Here is an 18970-nt window from a genome sequence, read left to right as displayed (position 1 = left end):
AAGAATGTATTATCAGTAAAGGTTGACTGCATACCTGCAGAGGGGCAGGTGCTGTGCCAGGCATTAAGGATGCAACGGCCTGGGAAAAAATAAAGTTAAAAAAGTACCCTGCCCTAAAGGAGTTGACGTAGTCAGATCAAACAAAATAAGTATAAAATTAATGTGTTAGGTGTCCTATTGTGGCAGAAAACCTATAGGTTGTTTATCAGAATATATAAAATATAAATGGATTAAATATTGTATGTGTTACAAATAAATTTTAAAATCTAAATCCAACATTATTTACATATATAAATTTATAGAATAAAGAAAGTTACTAGGATTATGCAAAAAAAACTGATGACTTTCTTAAGGAGTGCTCAGCATGTAAAGATATCTAATCTTATACTATTTCCTGAGATTCCCTAAATAGTCTACTTTAAGCTACAGGGTAATCTATTCAATACTTTGTTAACATTTATTCAATTCTGGGAAACTTAAAGAAATAATAAAAATTCGGAATGAACAAATATAGGCTGTATCTACTTTGATGAGATGAAGCTATCTTGGCCAAAAGCCATCAGGCTGTCTGCTCCAGAAGCAGCCTTCCCACTCTACACCTGGCCCATCGTTTTTTCCTCCCTGGAGGAAATCCTTGAGCAGGAATGTTTACCCTAAATCCTTGAAAGTAGTTAATCTCCTAAGAGTGACTGTCAATCAAAGGAATCCTCTGGAAGGGGCAAGGAGGGGAAAGGGGGTGTGGTCTGCCTTGAATGGTAGATTTCCAGGCCTCAAGCTCCCCCAACCCCTCCCTCAGCTTTGGACCATATTGAGCTCAAAGACTAGGAGAAATAAGGGCCAAAGACAGAAATCAAAACCTACAACACTCCTGAAAAGATGGTGGAAAGGTTAGAGACTCTTTATATGGCTAACCAGCCATCCTTCAAACACCTAAAAGTTAAATTTTATTAGCACTCACTTGTATTTTCTGGATTAGCACAAGTTGCAGATTATAGATATTAAAATCAGAAATTTTGGACTTCCCTGGTGGCGCAGTGGTTAAGAATCCGCCTGCCAATGCAGGGGACACGAGTTCGAGCCCTGGTCCAGGAAAATCCCACATGCCACGGAGCAACTAAGCCCATGCGCCACAACTACTGAGCCTGCACTCTAGAGCCCTCGAGCCACAACTACTGAGCCTACGTGCCACAACTACTGAAGCCCACGTGCCTAGAGTCTGTGCTCCACAACAAGAGAAGCCACCGCAATGAGAAGCCCGCGCACCGCAACCAAGAGCAGCCCCCCGCTCGCCGCAATTAGAGAAAGCCCACGTGCAGCAACGAAGACCCAATGCAGCCAAAAATCAATCAATAAATAAATTTATTAAAATCAGAAATTTTGATCAACTGCTAAGATGCCAAATAACACACCAGCAATAAAAACAGAAACCACAAGACACCCTGAAATCCCCTGCTGGTTTATATGATAATTCTCCAAAGTCCCTTGTGCTCACAGGTGATAATGCGGTTTCAATTCACAGCCAGTGAATGGTGGAACGTGGATAGCTGCTTAGAGGAAAATTGAGCACTGTTATTAATTCTAATCTACTTTTGTTTGCCTCAGAGTTTTCTCTCCCCTGCAACCAGTTATAGGCAGATATTATAGCACTAAAGAAAGACATTTATTTACCAGTGTTCCTGTAACAAACTCACCTTATTCAATAGGTCCCTTTCTCTCAGAAGCTCATCCATTGCTTTCTTATTAAGTTCTGCTTGTTTCTTTGAAGCCTCCACCTCTAAATCACCAGGAAGAAAAACAATAATAAATATAAAGAAAACCTAAGAAAGAATCTGCCAAAGCCAAAGTGACATAAAAACTGCTTTATATATTTATCTGTAGCTATAAAACTACTTTTCGTTGAGTGTTACGTGATCTTCATTTTAACTCAGTGAGGTAGGTCTTCCTGTCCCTGAGGCTTAAAGGCCTATATGCCAAGGGTCCACAGCCAAGAGGTGACAGGGCTGAGATTGGGAGTTTGGTCTCTCTGACTTCAAAAAGTCCTTGCTCTTTTTACATCTTTTTTATTATACAAGTAATTAGAAATACAGGAAGAAATTGGAAATAAAAATAAACAGAAGGGACATTTTCTAAATCAGAATCTACTCAGGATTTTGATGTATCTCTTTTCTGACTTTTTCCTATGCAAATATACATGTGTATATAAATATGAATACTTATACACCACATACACCAAGAGGGAATCATACCATACATACAGTTTTGTAACTTGTTTTATAATTAACAAACATAAAATAAATACCTCTCTATATTATAAATGTGTATCTACATCAGAATTTCTAATGACTTCATATTTCACTGTATAAAAATGTATAATTTATTTAGCCAATCCCCATCTTAACATTCAAGTTGCTGCTTCTTTTTAAATGTTTTTGCAATTATAAGCAATAATCCTATGAAAGTTCCTGTTCATTTGTTCCTCTAGGAGAGGAAGTCCTGGATCAAAAGTGATTTTCTTTTTAAAGACATTTCTCCCCTACTGCCGAATTCTCTCCAAAAATTAATAGCAGTTTAAATCCACACCCAAACCACCACTGTTATTATCATTCTCTTTGATCTTTGACAACCTGATAGATTTTTCTAAACCAGTATGCCCATATTTAATTTACATTTCTTTGATTAGTAGTGAAGTCGACTACTTTTCCTGTTTAATGATCATTTATTTGTTTTTCTGTTTTTCAAATTGCCCACACTGGTCCTTTGCTCATTTTTCTCATGAATTGTTTACCTTTTTGTGAATTTGTAAGAGCTCCTTATATATAATAAGGATACTAACTCTTTGGCAATATTTTAGTCAATTTGCCTTCATATATGGAGTCTTTTGCTGCTAAAAACAAAATTACCTTTAATTTCATTAAATCTCTGCATCGTGGCTTTATTGTTCCTACATTTGACCTTAACTTTTTTCCCAAAAAGTAGTTTATTGTCATACTACCATTTTCTTAATAATCCATACAGCACACTGGTATGAAATGACATCTTTATCTTAGATGATAATCGTGGGTCTTTTTGTGGCCTTTCTGATCTCCATTGATCTGTTTATTCAGGCATTTTCACTAAACTATTTGATTACTGAAGTGTTATAATACATTTAAACACCTGGTAAGGCAAATGCTCCCTTCTCACTCTCCTTTTCCAGAATTTTATAGCTATTGTCACAAGTTTATTCTTCTGGAGGAAACTTAGAATCAGTTTTCAAGTCCCAAGCAACATAACTCACTGAAATTTTTTTTGGAAATATTAAATGTGTAGATTAATTTGGACAGATTTATATCTTTATCATATCGAGTTTTTTCATCCAGAAACTTGGTGTATCTGTCCATTTTTCAAGTCTTCTTTTATACCCCTCAAAAGAATTCTGTAGTGTTTTATATATATAGGTCTTACAGATATCTTGGTAAATTTATTCATAGATATTTTATTACTTTAGTTGCTATTGTGAAAGGGGGGTTTTCCATCATATATTGTAACTGGTTCTTTGTAGGAAAGAAAGCTATTGATATCTATATATTTATTTTATAACTTGCCACCCTGTAGAACTTTTGTTAGTTCTGGCAATTTTTCAGTTCATTTCTTGGATTTTGTGGTAGGAAATCATGCTCCTAACCATTATGTCCAATGCCACTCTTTGATAGGGCACATCAAAAGGAAGTGCTCCCTAAGAAGAAATTATGATGTTAACGATATCTATAAAATAACCAGAAGAGAAAGCACGATGACTTCTGTAAACATGATTTAAGGATGAAGGATTGGGTTCAATACTTAATGGATAAAGTTTTTTTTCAAAGCTTAGAACTATCACCAGCAAAAATACAGAAATTTTAATATGGAGTGTTTTCTGAAATTCACTAAGCCAGTTACAAAACATGCTCTAGTAGTTCTTTTTTTTTTTTCATATCTGTCATTGAAGACATTAGATTGTAAACTCATGCTAGACTGTAAGCATCCTGAGGGCAGGAACCTCCACACACCCAATGCCTAGCATAATGCCTGCACATAGTGTGTACTCAATTTATTGAATGAATAAATAAATGGAGAAATTATCTATATCAGCTGCAACTGTGCCTCAGTAAAAGATTATTTCTGATGTCTTAGGAGGAAAAATATCTGCACTTCTGAAAGATGTGACAAATATTTCTAATAATCTTATCTAGAGATTTAGATTTTACTTAACTTTTAGGGAGGCACTGTACATTTTTATGCTTCCATGTATGTTATCTCAGTCAGTAATTTACAGCTGAGGTCAATGAGGTGTTCCTATCCCACATTTTCTGGTGCAGTCAGAATTCAAACCCTGATCCTCTGTCTCCAAGTCTCTGAGCTGTTTCTACCACACCATATTTAACTAGCATATCCTATTTTTAATTATATTCTTTTTCAGAATGAGATAGTATTCTCTTATTACTTTTATAAGTGGTAATATATCTGGATAACAATAGATGACTTTTTTTTTTTTTTTTTTTGGCCGCACTGCACGGCGTGCATCCCCAACCAGGGATCGAACCCAGACCCCCTGCAGTGGACGCACAGAGTCTTAACCACTGGACCGCCAGGAAAGTCCCAAAAGATGACATTTAGTAAGCACTTACTGTGTGTTAGGCACTGTCCCAAGAGCTTTCTATATATTAGCCATTTCATCCCCAACAGCTAAATGTGATAGAGGTGGGATCTGAACCCAGGTAGGTCTGACTTGAGAGTTTGTATCCTTAATGATGTCGCTGTACTACACGTCCTCCTGTGGCACTTAAATTTTCCCTCCACAGGTCAATGTGATAGTTGGCTAAAACAAGCGTTTGCCATATGGTAAAGTACTCACAGAGGAAAGGAGTTAGAAGCCATTAACTTTTGCCTCACTGATTCTGGGTCTACTATCGTCTCAAATACTGCTCATGCGCAATATTCATTCGAATTTATCCCACATCTTCGGTGAAAAAAGAAGACTGAAGGGAAAGACATGTAGAACACAGACCTAAGATTATAGATGCTATTTACTCCATTGACAAATACTGAAAAATACTTTGGGCTCAGTATAACCTGTTGAAGAGTTTTTTAAGGTAAGAAAGTTCAAGGTATTCAAAACGATGTCTCCTCCATGTTCTCTACTTACCAGCTTGAATGTTGTTTTACTGAATTAATTTGGCATGGTTTGTGTTTGCATGCACAGAGTTGCCAAATGACATTAGTTACCAATGAAACGCTCATAAACTAATAAAACAAAGCACAAAATGATTCTTGGTTTACCTCTCTCTAATCCCAAGATCTGATTTTTCAGGGTTTCCTTGTGCTGTTCCACTTCTCCCTTTTGACCTTCAATCTGGTACAATTTCTTATGGATTTGTTCTCTGATTTTGTTGAGCTTCCTAATGTCAAGGCACATCTGATGGACTTCTTCCTCTTTGGCCTATGATTAGTGAGAGAGGATTAAGCAGGGACACTCAGTCAATAAAGAGCCGGTGACTGGATGATGGTAAACTCACAACCAATAAAAGGACATTATTCCTATGTCAGTGTAAAGTTGTTCTGTGGGATTAAATCAAAACACACACTGTTTGGTTTTTGAGAGAAATTGAAAAAGTCTATAATAAAATATATGGCTATATGAGCTAAAAACAATGAAAAGACTGATTAAACCTGATACCTCAAGATACCATGGAATTGTTGAATCAAGCAAGATAAGAACGCTGAGTTGTACCATAAATGTGTGAAATTTGTGTACAAATGCTGTAGTGATTAGCAACTTTCATAGACTCACAAAATGATCTCTCTTGGAGGTTATTAACATGCTATAAAATATTGAGTTTTTTGGATCCACATGTCCACTGTAGTGCAATTACATACATTAGAAAAGGGGCCAGCCACTGTAGTGCAATTACATACATTAGAAAAGGGGCCCTCCTTCCTCAGAGTATGTTAGTCAATCACTATATATGGACAGGTGGACAGGGTAGCATTAATAAGCAAGTCTACACGATGTCAAAAGGTATCAAAATAGCAATTCCAGCAAAGTAAAGCACCAGATTTTTGTCTATGGATTTCAAGTCTTATGAATTTTTTTAAAATTCATTTTTAAAAAGATGTGCCATTCTTAGAAATGACTGGGAAAGCAACTAGTGATTCTTCTGCAAATAAAGAGTAGCAATTATTCCCAGTTCTTGACAATGAAGAGGCTGCACTTAGCTGGGCACGTTATCCTCAGATAACTGCTAGAAGCAGAATCCCATAGGTTTAGGATCTGATAACAAAAATATTCCATCTTTCAAGGTGCCCCATATGCATGTCATCAAAGGAGAGAATTATTGGCATAAGTATTTTTCCTTTAATTTCACCTTAGGGGCTAATACATTATTTTGCCTTCAGTAGTCGTTTCATTTCTGCTTTAACTTGGAGCATTCTCATAAAGAATGGTTTTGAGCCAAACATTTCTGGACTGCTTAAATGTTCCTCAGCCTCAGATCCTACCAGGTCCAAATTAGTTCATCTAAGGCCCCTTTCAATTAAAACAATAAGATGTTCTAATTCAGTAGTTATTAATCCAGACCCCATGGTTAGACTTCAGAAAAATCCTGTAAACCTCTAAGACTGCATGCAAAACAAGACACAAGATGTGCAAATAAGTGTGCGTGCGTGTGTATGTGCATGCACACACATGCTTTCATCAGATTCTCAAAAGGTGCTGTGATGCAAAAACTGTTAAGATTTACTACTCGAATCAATGTATTTTCCTGATTAGTCACTCATTTTATGCCCAGTATTCTAACATAACTAGAGTAGGGCTTATGGATTTTTCAGAATTGGTGATAAACATAAATCCGCTCTGCTAAGCATGTAGGCAGACAATATGTATCCAAGTATAAAACGGTTATCCAAACTTAATTTGCAAGCACTCTTCAATCAGGGCAGGGAGAATAGGAGACCTATCTTGAAATTTACATTGGACAGAAGTGAAAATCATGATTCTGCAGTCCTAAAAGTAGATATCAAATAGTACCAGTCCATCCCCCACCCCTCTCACTCCATACAAATAGTGAAATACAATCTCACTTCTTTGCCACTCACATGTGTAAATGGTTTCTAGCTCTGGGCAACTGGTTACTTGCAAGGCTAAACTACAGAGGTGAACATCTGAGCTCACTTTGGAAAGTATTTGCATAGTCATATGATTAATAATCAGCTTAGCAATGTTATAAGAATGGAAGTTATCAAACTGCTTCCGGGCATAAAGCAATCACTGTAGGTTTACACCTGCCTCTGAAGGACCAAGGCTAATCCAGGTTATCCAACCAAAGGATATAACAGCATCAGCCAACTTATATTAATAGGGAATGAAGGAGGGCACGCTAGGGAACAGATATGTCACTTGGTGTTTACTTTGAGCTCCAACGCCTTCTGCTGGTTTTCCTGGGATAGCTGCTCACAAATCAAACTATGTTGTTTGTTTTCTTGCTGAAGTTTAGCATTTCTCATCTGAAACTGCTCCAGCTCCTTTGCAGCTCTCTCATTCAGTATCTGAAAGATGCAGAATGAGCTGGTTAACGCTTTTGAATCTGATTACAGTAGCTGCACATCCACACAGGAGGCCATGCAGACCTCCTGGGACAAGCACGGCAACCACACTTTTTTTGTCTTCGCAGAAATTGTTCTTTCTCCCCAGTGAAAGCATGAAGGCACTCAAATATGATGAATGTTAAACAGCTGAGGGAAATGATGCCTTCTAATGAATAACACAGAGAGCATAATTTTTTTTTCTGGGCACCTTGGGAAGACTTGTTCACAGGTGGTGGATAAATATTTTAATGCCTGTTTGCCATTTGGCAGGCTTAGCATACACAACAATTGCTATAATCACTGCAAATGAGCTAGAGATTCAAAGGAGCTTTATCAGCTGTGGGGCTCAGAAGCTATATCTTCAGAATCAAATCCTGCATTAGCATGCCTACAACATTTTCGTGAACAGAACCATTCACTAACACCAACACAAAACAATTCCCCTTCATCCAACTTAAGTCAAAACCGTGGAGTAGTAGTGGAATGATTTCTACCTCCTTGACTTCAGTGTCAGTTGGATTTTCTCCTTCCCTACCTTGAATATTCAGAGAAGACAAGGTTTTATAAAAACAGAGGATTATATTTTGGGAAGTCATTTCTATTGGGAAAATATTAGGGAGATGGAGGGATATCAAAAAAAAAGAGAGAAGATGGCTTAGAAGACACTTACTCCAATATATAACTTCCACTCAAGCAAAAGTTGAACACAGAAAGAATCTATCCAACTTCCCATCAACAGGAACTAAATAAAATTTTCCATGGGTCCCGGATGTTGCTAAACAAAGTACTATAGTTTTAACGTGATAACCAAAAACCGCTCAAATTTCATGCTCAAAGAAAGCCACATGTTTTTTTCATGGATGTTGCACACTGCATATTATCTATTTGATTGCTGGCTTTATATAAAATTAATAAAGCAACTGACAAATGTGTTCTACTATCTAATTTTTTAAGTAGAAAAATGATGTATGGCTAAAAAATACTTTGGAAACTTCCTGAGAGAACATATTTTCAAGAAATGACTTTTTTCAATTAGATGAAATGGTTCTTCTTTAAGAAATTAGAAAAGACAGACTAGCATTTGTGTTACCTTAAACTGTTATTACAGAGGAAATGTTTTTAAAAATTACCATATTTAAAACGCATAAAGACAGTGTGTGGTTTCCCAAACTTGAAACTTAAAATTAAACCTGTTAAATATAAATCATGCTATATTCACAGGCTGGAATGCTTAGAGCAATGAGAGTGAATGGTCTTCTGAGCTCTGTCCAATAGAACTTCCTGCAATGAACTAAATGTTCTCTATGTGCACTGTCCAATATGGTATCTACTAGCCCCATGTGGCTATGGAGCACTTGAAATGGTGCTGGTGCAACTGAGGGACTGAATTTTTAATTTTATTTAATTTCAAATAATTTAAATGTAAATAGCTGTATGTGGCTAGTGGCTACCATATTGGATAGTGTGGTTCTATAACTATGTGGCAACAACATAAGTGAATCTCAAAAACAGGACGTTAGGAGAAAGATATTAGACACAAAAGAGTACATCCTGTATAATTTAATTTCTGTAAAGTACAAAAGCAGGCAAAACTAACCTCTGCTTAGAATTCAGAAGAGTGCTGACCTTTGGGGGAGAGAGTGACTGGGAAGGGGCACGAGGAGCCTCCCGGGGTGCTATTTCTCAGGCTGGGCACAGGTAACCAAGACGTGTTCAAGGGGAGAAAATTCATCAAGCTGTATACTTGTGACTTATACACTTTTCTATGTGTATGTTACACATCAATAAAAGGATAAAAAGAGATTAACCTGTTAGAGCATGGCAGGAGGGGGATGGGGGGGATACAGCATATCTACCTATAAGAGCCATTCAAAGACCAAACACAGTAGAGTGCTACGTGCTGTGTTACCAACATCTGCAGTAAAGGGGGTTTGCTGCTTTCCAAAGAAAATTCAAAAATCCCCGTTCTTGTCTGGCCAGGCCCCGTGGTGCAACCCTGCCCAGCCCACCTTCTGCTCCCTCAGCTGCTGCTCCAGCTTCTGAAGCTCCTCCTTGCTCTTCTGCATGTACTGCTTCAGGGCCTTGATTTCTGTCTGCCTGGTGTCCATGTCCGTCTGAATCTGCTTGAGCTCTTTCTCTAGTTTTTCCTTCTTCCGAGTCTCCCGCAGAGCTTCGTTCTGATGTTGCTGGATTTCTTGTTGGAACTACAGGCACAGAAAGGACGATGGGGGTTGGGGTGCGGGAGATGAGCCCCTTAGGACGGGTCTCCACCAGCCGAGCTTCTCCCTCTCTCAGATATTTTCAGTGCAATGACTCTGAAGTAGTATTTCTCCTGTAGGAGAGTCATCTTTGAACTGCAATGTTCAAACTTTTCAAGAATATTCTGTATTGTTTTTCAGAGCCTTGGCACTAAACAGCCACCCTGATGGTGGGAACAAATCCACGAAGAAATGTATAAAATCCAGTTAAATACTGGAAGCCCAGAATTCTAGGGAAGTCAAACATGGAAAGAATTCATCTAACTCTCCATCAGCAGAAACTAAATAAAATGTAGCCAGCTACCCTAAATATGAAAGTGTATTTTCCATGAGTCCTGGATATTGCTAAATATCCTTCTCCTATCTCATGATCAAAGGAGTCTCCTGTTTTTCTCCTCAAGCCTGCGCTTGTGTACCATCTATTCGACTTCTGGTTTTATAGAAAACTATTCAGAAGGATTCAGCTAGATGGCTTCCTTACACAGGAGAAAGGCAGGGGGACTGCTTTCACCATCCCCAGATGCAGGGCGCCCTGGCTGTCACAGGGGACACCTTCTTGGGCCAGAAATGTAAGCAGTGCCCTATCATGGTAACTTCTCAGACAGAGAATGACTCAAGTAAAACTGCTCTTGCAAAAACAGACCAGAGAAACAAGCCAAACCATGGATGCTTCATTTGGTGACCTGGCTGGGGGGCAAGGGGGGGTGGGGGAGAGGGAGGGTCGTAAATCTGAGAAAGGAACAAGACAGGAAGGGAGCCTGGAGAAGGACAAAACCTCCTTCTGGAAGGTAATGGTCCTTGTCTTGCTCTCCGTGTCAGAGCAGACCTGACTGATGGTCTGCTCCGCCTCTTCCCTGGACCGCTCCATTTCACGTTGCTGTTCAGTGGTCTGAGCTAAGGCCTCTCGTAATTTCACCACTTCTGACAAGAGTTGGTCTCGCTCCTTTGTCACTTCTTCTTTGAGCTTCAACAAACCTTGGATACTAAAAAAGAAGAACACGGGAGTCAGACTAAATGGCCATCTGCTCAGGGAGCCTTCTTATCATCCTCTGAACTCGTTTTCATGGGAAAGACTTAAGGATCAACACTATTCAGGTGTGAAAGAGAAAGATCTTTATGCCCTGACGTGGGAGCTGTTTCTGAGTTTTTAACTGAAAAAGAGGATGTTCCAATAATAAGATGCATAATATGACCCCTTTTCTTATATTTAAGCAATTACAGTCTGTGTGTGTGTGTGTGTGTGTGTGTGTGTGTACTATAGGCATTTTTATAGAAGTCTAGAAAAATAGGCATCAAATTGATAACTGGTTATCTCTGAGGAGTGAAATTTAGGGTGGAAGAGTTGGGGGAGGCTGATTTCTACTCCTTGCTTTCCACACCCCTGTAGTATTCATTTTGAAAGTAGAAAAACTATGTCTGATAAGACCTGTGCAGCAGAATTCATCTAGAACAAGGCAGCTACTTTAGAGCTGAGAAAGCAGAGAACTTGCACTTGAGACACTTGCAGCTGACAGACATCAAATGGCTGTTGGAAACACAGTAATTCGATAATATGTATTGACCAACAATTTTGATATAATTGTTTAATTAAGAACCTTCAAAACCGCAAACTCTTCTCCATAAACAAGACCTTAAATTCTAAGGTCACTGTAAAGACAGACAGCTACACCTAAGCGCACTGCTGAAGATAAAATTCTGAGTTGGATTGTTTCATCAGTTCTCCTCCTCATCATGTTCTGATTTTCATTAAAACTCCTCCTAACCAAATCAGTTCCCTCACGTTCCTCTTCAACAGTTGCTCTTCAATAGTTGATCTGATCGTGCATGACTTCTTTAATAAGAAAATAGAGTCCATTATTATGAACACCACATCTTCTGTTTATTTTACCTATTCAACATTCAATAAACGTATCTAGAAAGTATAAGAAACCTAGACAGCAGGTAGATTTAGTTAAGGATGCCTAAGGAAGTGTATGCTCATTCCTGGTTCATTAATTAATGCAAGGTTTTGCATGCCCTACAGAGTGCTAGATTCCTAGAGGGAAGGTAAAGATAGATGTCTCCCCTCAAGGAGTTTACAGCTTAATGGGCAGAGAAGCTCAAATAATTTCAGTACCATGTGATCAGTGCCATACTTGAGGGAAATGTTGGGTCCTATGGAAACAGGGAACACAATGACTCTTCTGCCTGGTCACTGGGTCTGAGGCTTGGGAGGAGGTTGGAACAGAGATGCTGACGGTGATAAAGTTAAGATGGTGTTTAAGATAGGTCTTGATGGGCCTCCCTGGTGGCGCAGTGGTTGAGAGTCCGCCTGCCGATGCAGGGGATACGGGTTCGTGCCCCGGTCTGGGAGGATCCCATATGCCGCGGAGCGGCTGGGCCCGTGAGCCATGGCCGCTGGGCCTGCGCATCCGGAGCCTGTGCTCCGCAACGGGAGAGGCCACAACAGTGAGAGGCCCGCATACCGCAAAAAAAAAAAAAAAAAAAAAAAAAAAAGATAGGTCTTGAAGGATGAATAGTTGTTTACTGAGTGGAGAAGGGAAGAAAAAGGATCCCTGGCATAGAAAACAGTATGTCCAAAGACATGGAGGCATGAGCAAGCATGGTGCTGCTGGACGTGAGTCTAGCAAGGCTGACTGGGGCATATCTACAAAGGGTTCTGCAAGACATGTTCAAGACTTTGGGTTTTATCCTTAGGAAATGGGTAGCTGTCGAAGGTACATATGCTGGAGATGGAAGCATGTAGCTACATGTTTTAGAAGAATAAGTCTGGTATGGAAGATGGTAAAGAGGGGAGATGTCTCCTCAAAGGCAGGGAGAACAGTTAGGAGTCTATTGCCAAATCCAGCAGAGAACAGGGGACCCGCTGCTGATAGGGAGGAGGGGAAGAATGAAGTGATGTTTAGAAGACCGAGTCAACAAGACAAAACGTTAAGGGATGAAGGAGTAACAAGTGTGAAGAGCAACTGTTTTCTGGCCTAGAATCTGAGGTGGTAGGAAGGATAGTGATATGGCTAATCATGGGGCAGGGGGTGTATGGGAGGGGCTGGGAATCTGGGAAGAAAGTCAGCCACTGCACACAAGTTTGAAAGAAATAAAGTTAAAATCTTTACTCATTTTAAAACTGTAGCACTGATTTTATAGAGCCAGAAGTTTGATATAACCATGAATTAGAAGCTCTTGGGCATGGAGAAAAGGAGTATTAAAAAGAAAAAAAATGGCAATAGACAGAAAACTATGTCTGGGAACCCAACAAAGTAGAGTCTTGTATTCACAAAGAACATTCAAGATGGTACCAGCAAGCCCCAGGCTGTCTGTTGAAGAAGGAGGCCTCTGCAAAAGCAAGTTCAACATGAATTAAGACGGCTATGACCTACTTGCTATCCGGGTCCACGGAGAGTCCAGACCCTTGCTTGACTAGTTTGCTTAGGTTCACTATTTCCTCTTTCAGGGCAAGAATCGTCTCCTCTGCCTTCTGCTCTTTGTCATAGGCTGAGTCCACCATCTTCCAAGCCTTTTCAATTTCCTAGGTGGGTCATGGGATATCAGTGAGAAAAACCAAACTAGGTTCCAGATGCAAGCTAAATTGAATAAATAGAATAATAAAACAACTACGTTATAGAAGCTATTTATGGGGAACGAAGATTACCCGTTATACACTATGTATTAAATGTATATTGACTTACTGCATTGTTCAACATGAGTTAGTCAATACTGAAAAGCAGTTTTAAAGAGGGATACTGGCAAAGGATATTTTCTCTTGTGTAGGTAAGTGTGGCCACAGGGCTCACATACTACAGGGGCTGCTATAACTAATGGTATTATTTCTAAACATGTTAAGATAGGCTTACAAAATCGAAAATGAAAGCTTATGTGTTTTCCAAGTCCAGATATTTTATAGGAAAAAAAAAAGGTTTATCACATAAGGAATGGTCTTGGATCCAAGTCCTAAATTTGAAGCTCTTGATAGATTCCATATTAAAAATATATTTTGCCCTCAGGCCCCAGGTGAGCTCGTGGATGGCAAGGTGAACTTTAGAGCCATCCATAGAAATGAGGTCTTGGCTGTCACCTAATTGTACACAACAGCCTTGATAATTCCCATTTCCAGAAACCCAAGCCCAGGCCTTCTCATCAAATGCTTCTAGGGGAAAAACAAAACTATTCTGAATACAAAGTGGAATATTAACAGAAATACTTAAAAGTGAATTACAGCCATTCGAGTACACGGACGAAGGACAGTAAATGTTGCAACAACCTTGAGTTTTGCCCTGCCACTTAATTTTCTTGCAAAATTTCATCAAGTGCAAGGTGAGTCCTTTTATACAGGTAAGAATCTATATGCTTAAGGTGAAAATATTCTTTTATGTTGACAAGGAATAAAATGAGTGGAAGAAATTATTTAATTAAATAAATTCATACTATTACATTAGAGAGACAGAGATGATTCTTGGGTAACTGCAGCACATAATTTAGTGATTCAAAACAAAATGTCAGGGGCTTCCCTGGTGGCGCAGTGGTTGGGAGTCCACCTGCCGAGGCAGGGGACATGGGTTCGTGCCCCGGTCCGGGAGGATCCCACATGCCGCAGAGCGGCTAGGCCCGTGGGCCATGGCCGCTGGGCCTGTGCATCCGGAGCCTGTGCTCCATAGCGGGAGAGGCAGCAGCGGTGAGAGGCCCGCGTACCGCAAAAAAAAAAAAAAAAAAATGTCAGTTTAAGGGGTATGTTTTTCTGTAGCAACCATATGTACTATTTTTGGCAAAACAAATGAAGGATATTTAAATGAAATATGATTATATGAAGTCTTGTCCAAAGCAAATTCACCAATTATATTTTAATCAATTCATGATTTCCATTTCCAGTTTCTTAATTTACAATAAAAAGTGGGGTCTTTTCTCATCATAACATGATTTAAAGCCTTCTTATATTGGTATTTTGCAAGGAGAAGAAGAAAATAACAATAGAGAGAAAAAGACAGTAAAAACAGTGGTTCCTAAGAAAACAGGTAAGTTACATTTTGCACTAGTCTTGGAACTTCATTAGAATTGGGGTATGTCTAATTGCATGATATCAATTATCTAAAAATATTGCAAATTATTTCTTAGCACTAGGGTTTCAATTATAAATTAAAATATCTTAACCTCTTATCACCCTGCAATCTACAAGGAACATTTGTGTTTTACCTTCAAAATAATGCAACACACTTGAGGATGAAAAAATAAAGTGTAAAAAAATGCCATACTTCCTCAATATCCCTCCCAGACTGAATCCCTGTTCTCGCATTATGAGGAACTGGGACGATCAAGGCAGAAGCAAAGGGGCGATAAGAGGAAAGATCGTGAAAACTACCATCTGGAAATTCTCAAGGTAACCTCTCCTAAAACAGTGGAAAATGTAGAAATATGAAAAGATCTTTTACAAGCTATCATCATAAGATATTTAATTACTTATCTTGGGTCAAACAAGACATATTGATATTCCTAATACTATACTTACTTATGGCCAATTGTTTTTGTGAACACAGTATTTCTTAGAAACCAAGCCAGTAAGGTTCTGCCTTATTTTCTGCATTGTGAAATTCACTCAAGCTATTTAAGTTCTTTGAAAATTAACATTATTCCCTAGGCTTAATGAATATATAAATCATGTAAATTTTTACTTAATAACTCTTTTACTACCAGCCTAGAGCTGCCAATATAATGACAGGATGATGTTTTAAGTATAGGATGTATTTATGAAAGCTCGCCATTGGTTCCATTTCTAGAAGATCACTGACCTTCTTCAGGGATGTGATGGTGGTCTGATCATCCTGAGAGAGCTTCAGGGCAGTGGCGACCTTCGCGGAATTAACCACGATCTCCGCATTCAGCTCTCTGCACTTGGCCATCAGACGCTTTTCATTGTCATAAGACTTTTTCATGACAGCATGAAGCTTCTCATATTCAACCCTAAATCTCTCCAAACTTTTGTCCTCTGAAAGTTCGCTGAGAACCTCCTGAAAATCCCTTTCTATTTCTTCATACGCAGTTTCCTCCAGCACTAGTTTTTCACTCTTTTCCTGTTCAAAAGGGCAAAGATGGGAATGAAGATTGAAATATTTACCCCATCACTATTCAGGAATGACTTATTATTCATGAATAAAAGACCTTCGTACAAGCAAAATAAAAGCCACTGACAAGCAGACAATTTAAAGCTATATGATGGGAAGTCTCCTTGTTCATCCCCTGATACCTGTATATATGTATACGTAGCACTGGGACAGTAATATTTCCTACCACATAGTGTTAAGGATTAGATTAAATGGGATAATTCATGTTAAACACTTAGCCAAGTGCCCAGCAAACAGCAGGTACTCAAATTTCGAGAGCTATTATGATTATTCCAAGCCTGCTTCTTACTGCCCCCAGGACTGCAGAGAGAAGCCACGGTATGTGGAGGTCAGACATAATATAGATACCATGAAACCACACTTACAGTAGAACCCATCCAGAATATGGAATATTCTCTTTAAAAATATTCCATCATTTTTACCCCTTAAAAAATTAGCCTGGGGCCTCCCTGGTGGCGCAGTGGTTGGGAGTCCGCCTGCCGATGCAGGGGATGCGGGTTCGTGCCCCGGTCTGGGAGGATCCCGTGTGCCGCGGAGCGGCTGGGCCCGTGAGCCATGGCCGCTGGGCCTGCGCGTCCGGAGCCTGTGCTCCGCAACGGGAGAGGCCACAGCAGTGAGAGGCCCGCATACCGCAAAAAAAAAAAAAAAAAAAAAAAAAAAATTAGCCTAGGGGCTTCCCTGGTGGCGCAGTGGTTGAGAGTCCGCCTGCCGATGCAAGGGACACGCGTTCATGCCCGGGTCCGGGAAGATCTCACATGCCACGGAGCGGCTGGGCCCGTGAGCCATGGCCGCTGAGCCTGCGCGTCTGGAGCCTGTGCTCCGCAGCGGGAGAGGCCACAACAGTGAGAGGCCCGCGTACCGCAAAAAAAAAAAAAAAAAAAAAAAAAAAAATTAGCCTAGTTCATCTCCATAGGAATTTTGAAATGTCCCCTGGGCAATGGTCATGGGCCTTCTCCACATTTGCTTTCCATGATTAGCTGGGCAGCAAATTATTTAAAATGTAAGCTCAGACATACAGATGTAATTCAAGCAAGTCTGACTACAACTTAGATGATAACCCAGGACTATATGGTTATATATGAATTCTTATTTCCCTAGTGTTATGGGTTGAATTGTGTCACCTAGAAAGATATGTTGAAGTCCCAACCCCCAGTAACTGTGAATGTGACCTTATTTGGAAATAGAGTCATTACATATACAATTAGTTAAGTTAAGGTCATACTGGAGTAGGGTGGGTCCTAATACCATGACTGGTGTCTTTATAAAAAGGGGGAAAATTTGTAACTATGTGGTATGATGGATGTTAACTAAACTTATTGTGGTAATCACTTCAAAATGTATACATATATGGAACTCCCCTGGCGGTCCAGTGGTTAAGACTCCGAGCTCCCAATGCAGGGGGATCCTGCATCGATCCCTGGTTGGGGAATTAAGATCCCACATGCCGCGTGGCCAAAAACACAAAAAAGAAAAAGAGAAATGTATACATATATCAAATCATTACGTCATACACCTAAAACTAATACAATGTTACATGTCAATTATAACTCAATTAAGAAAGGGTGTGGCATTTGGATACAGACACACCCTACCCCCCACACGAGAACTCCATGTGACCAGTGAAGGCAGACATTAGGCTGGTACAGCTGCAAGCCAAGGAAAGCTAAGGGTTGCTGGCTACCACCAAAAGCTAGGAAGAAGCAAGGAAAGATTTTACTCAGTCTCAGAGCATGGCTCTGTGGACACCTTGATTTCAGACTTCGTGGCCTCCAGAACTGTGAAATAATAAATTTCTGCTGTTAAGCCATCCAGTTTGTGGCACTATGTTACAGGTGCCCTACCTCCTACTACATACAGCACGATAATAATGAAAAAAGAATGAGTATGGTTAATATATTTACTCAGAAAATACTGATGGAACATCTGCTGTATGTAAGTTGGAATGATGGAGGCTGGAGGAGATATCAAAGTAAGGACTACACGGCCCTCCCATAGGAAATATATACATGAAGAGCTGATGCGGTATGTGGGCAGAAAATGGAAGTATAGAATTTGATACCTGCCATAAAATGGATTCAGAGTTCTACAAGAACCTATAGGAAGACAGAATTACTCCCAGCAGCAAGAATTAAAGCAAATTTCATAAAGGAAGTAGCATTTGAGCAGGCACAAAAGGGAGACTGGAGTTTTCACAGGTAGATGTGAAGAGAAAGGGCATTCCTGTCTTATGGCAAAGCTTGATCAAAGGCTCAGGGACAAGCAGGTATCTAGGATTTGAGATTGGTTAAGAAGCTCAAGTTAGCTTAAAGTACAAGAAATATGATAGGGAAAAGGAAGGAGACTAGACAGGGAGTTAGGGACAGACTGGAGGCCTCGAATGGCATTCTAGGGAATACAGAGTGAATTATTCTGGAAGCCACAGGTAATCACTTAGCCTTTGAGCAAAGAACTGATAAGGTTTGAAAGGTCTTATTTATGATTGCGACATTATGCTTTGATATTCTACACTAGAAAGGACTTTAACATAAAAACTCTATTGCTAACATTGTTGGTGGGAATGTAAATTGATACAGCCACTATGGAGAACAGTATGGAGGTTCCTTAAAAAAACTAAAAATAGAGCTACTATATGATCCAGCAATTCCACTCCTGGGCATATATCCGAAGAAAACCAGAATTTGAAAAGATACATACACCCCAGTGTTCACTGCAGCACTATTTACAACAGCCAGGACATGCTTCTGCAACCTAAGTGTCCATCAACAGAGGAATGAATAAACAAGATGTGGCACATATGTACAATGGAATATTACTCAGCCATGAAAAAGAATGAAATAATGCCATTTGCAACAACATGGAGGTACCTGGAGATCATCATACTGAGTTAAGTCAGACAGAGAAAGACAAATATCATATGATAGCACTTACATGTGGAATCTAAAAAAATGGTACAAATGAACCTATTTACAAAACAGAAATAGAGTCACAGATGTAGAAAAC

General features: G+C 39.5%; 1 protein-coding gene across 1 annotated transcript in view; it reads right to left on the bottom strand.

The window, feature by feature from the left end:
- CFAP58 (cilia and flagella associated protein 58) overlaps positions 1-16082 on the bottom strand; it is a gene marked incomplete at its 5' end in the record, with an annotated part of 113333 nt that extends 97251 nt beyond the window's left edge. Inside the window, 8 exons of the mRNA XM_082643688.1 lie at positions 1692-1774; positions 5299-5458; positions 7426-7563; positions 9612-9806; positions 10687-10843; positions 13238-13386; positions 15638-15919; positions 16038-16082. Of these exons, the coding sequence (XP_082499814.1) occupies positions 1692-1774; positions 5299-5458; positions 7426-7563; positions 9612-9806; positions 10687-10843; positions 13238-13386; positions 15638-15919; positions 16038-16082 (1209 nt within the window). The remainder of the gene's footprint in view (positions 1-1691; positions 1775-5298; positions 5459-7425; positions 7564-9611; positions 9807-10686; positions 10844-13237; positions 13387-15637; positions 15920-16037) is intronic.
- Positions 16083-18970: the final 2888 nt, after the last annotated feature.

The sequence above is a fragment of the Mesoplodon mirus genome, assembly GCF_964341445.2.
Source record: "Mesoplodon mirus genome assembly, chromosome: 2".
In the NCBI taxonomy this organism is placed as follows: Eukaryota; Metazoa; Chordata; class Mammalia; order Artiodactyla; family Ziphiidae; genus Mesoplodon; species Mesoplodon mirus.
The sequence above is the reverse complement of the archived record's forward strand: the minus strand, read 5'-3'. Positions and strand labels throughout refer to the sequence as shown.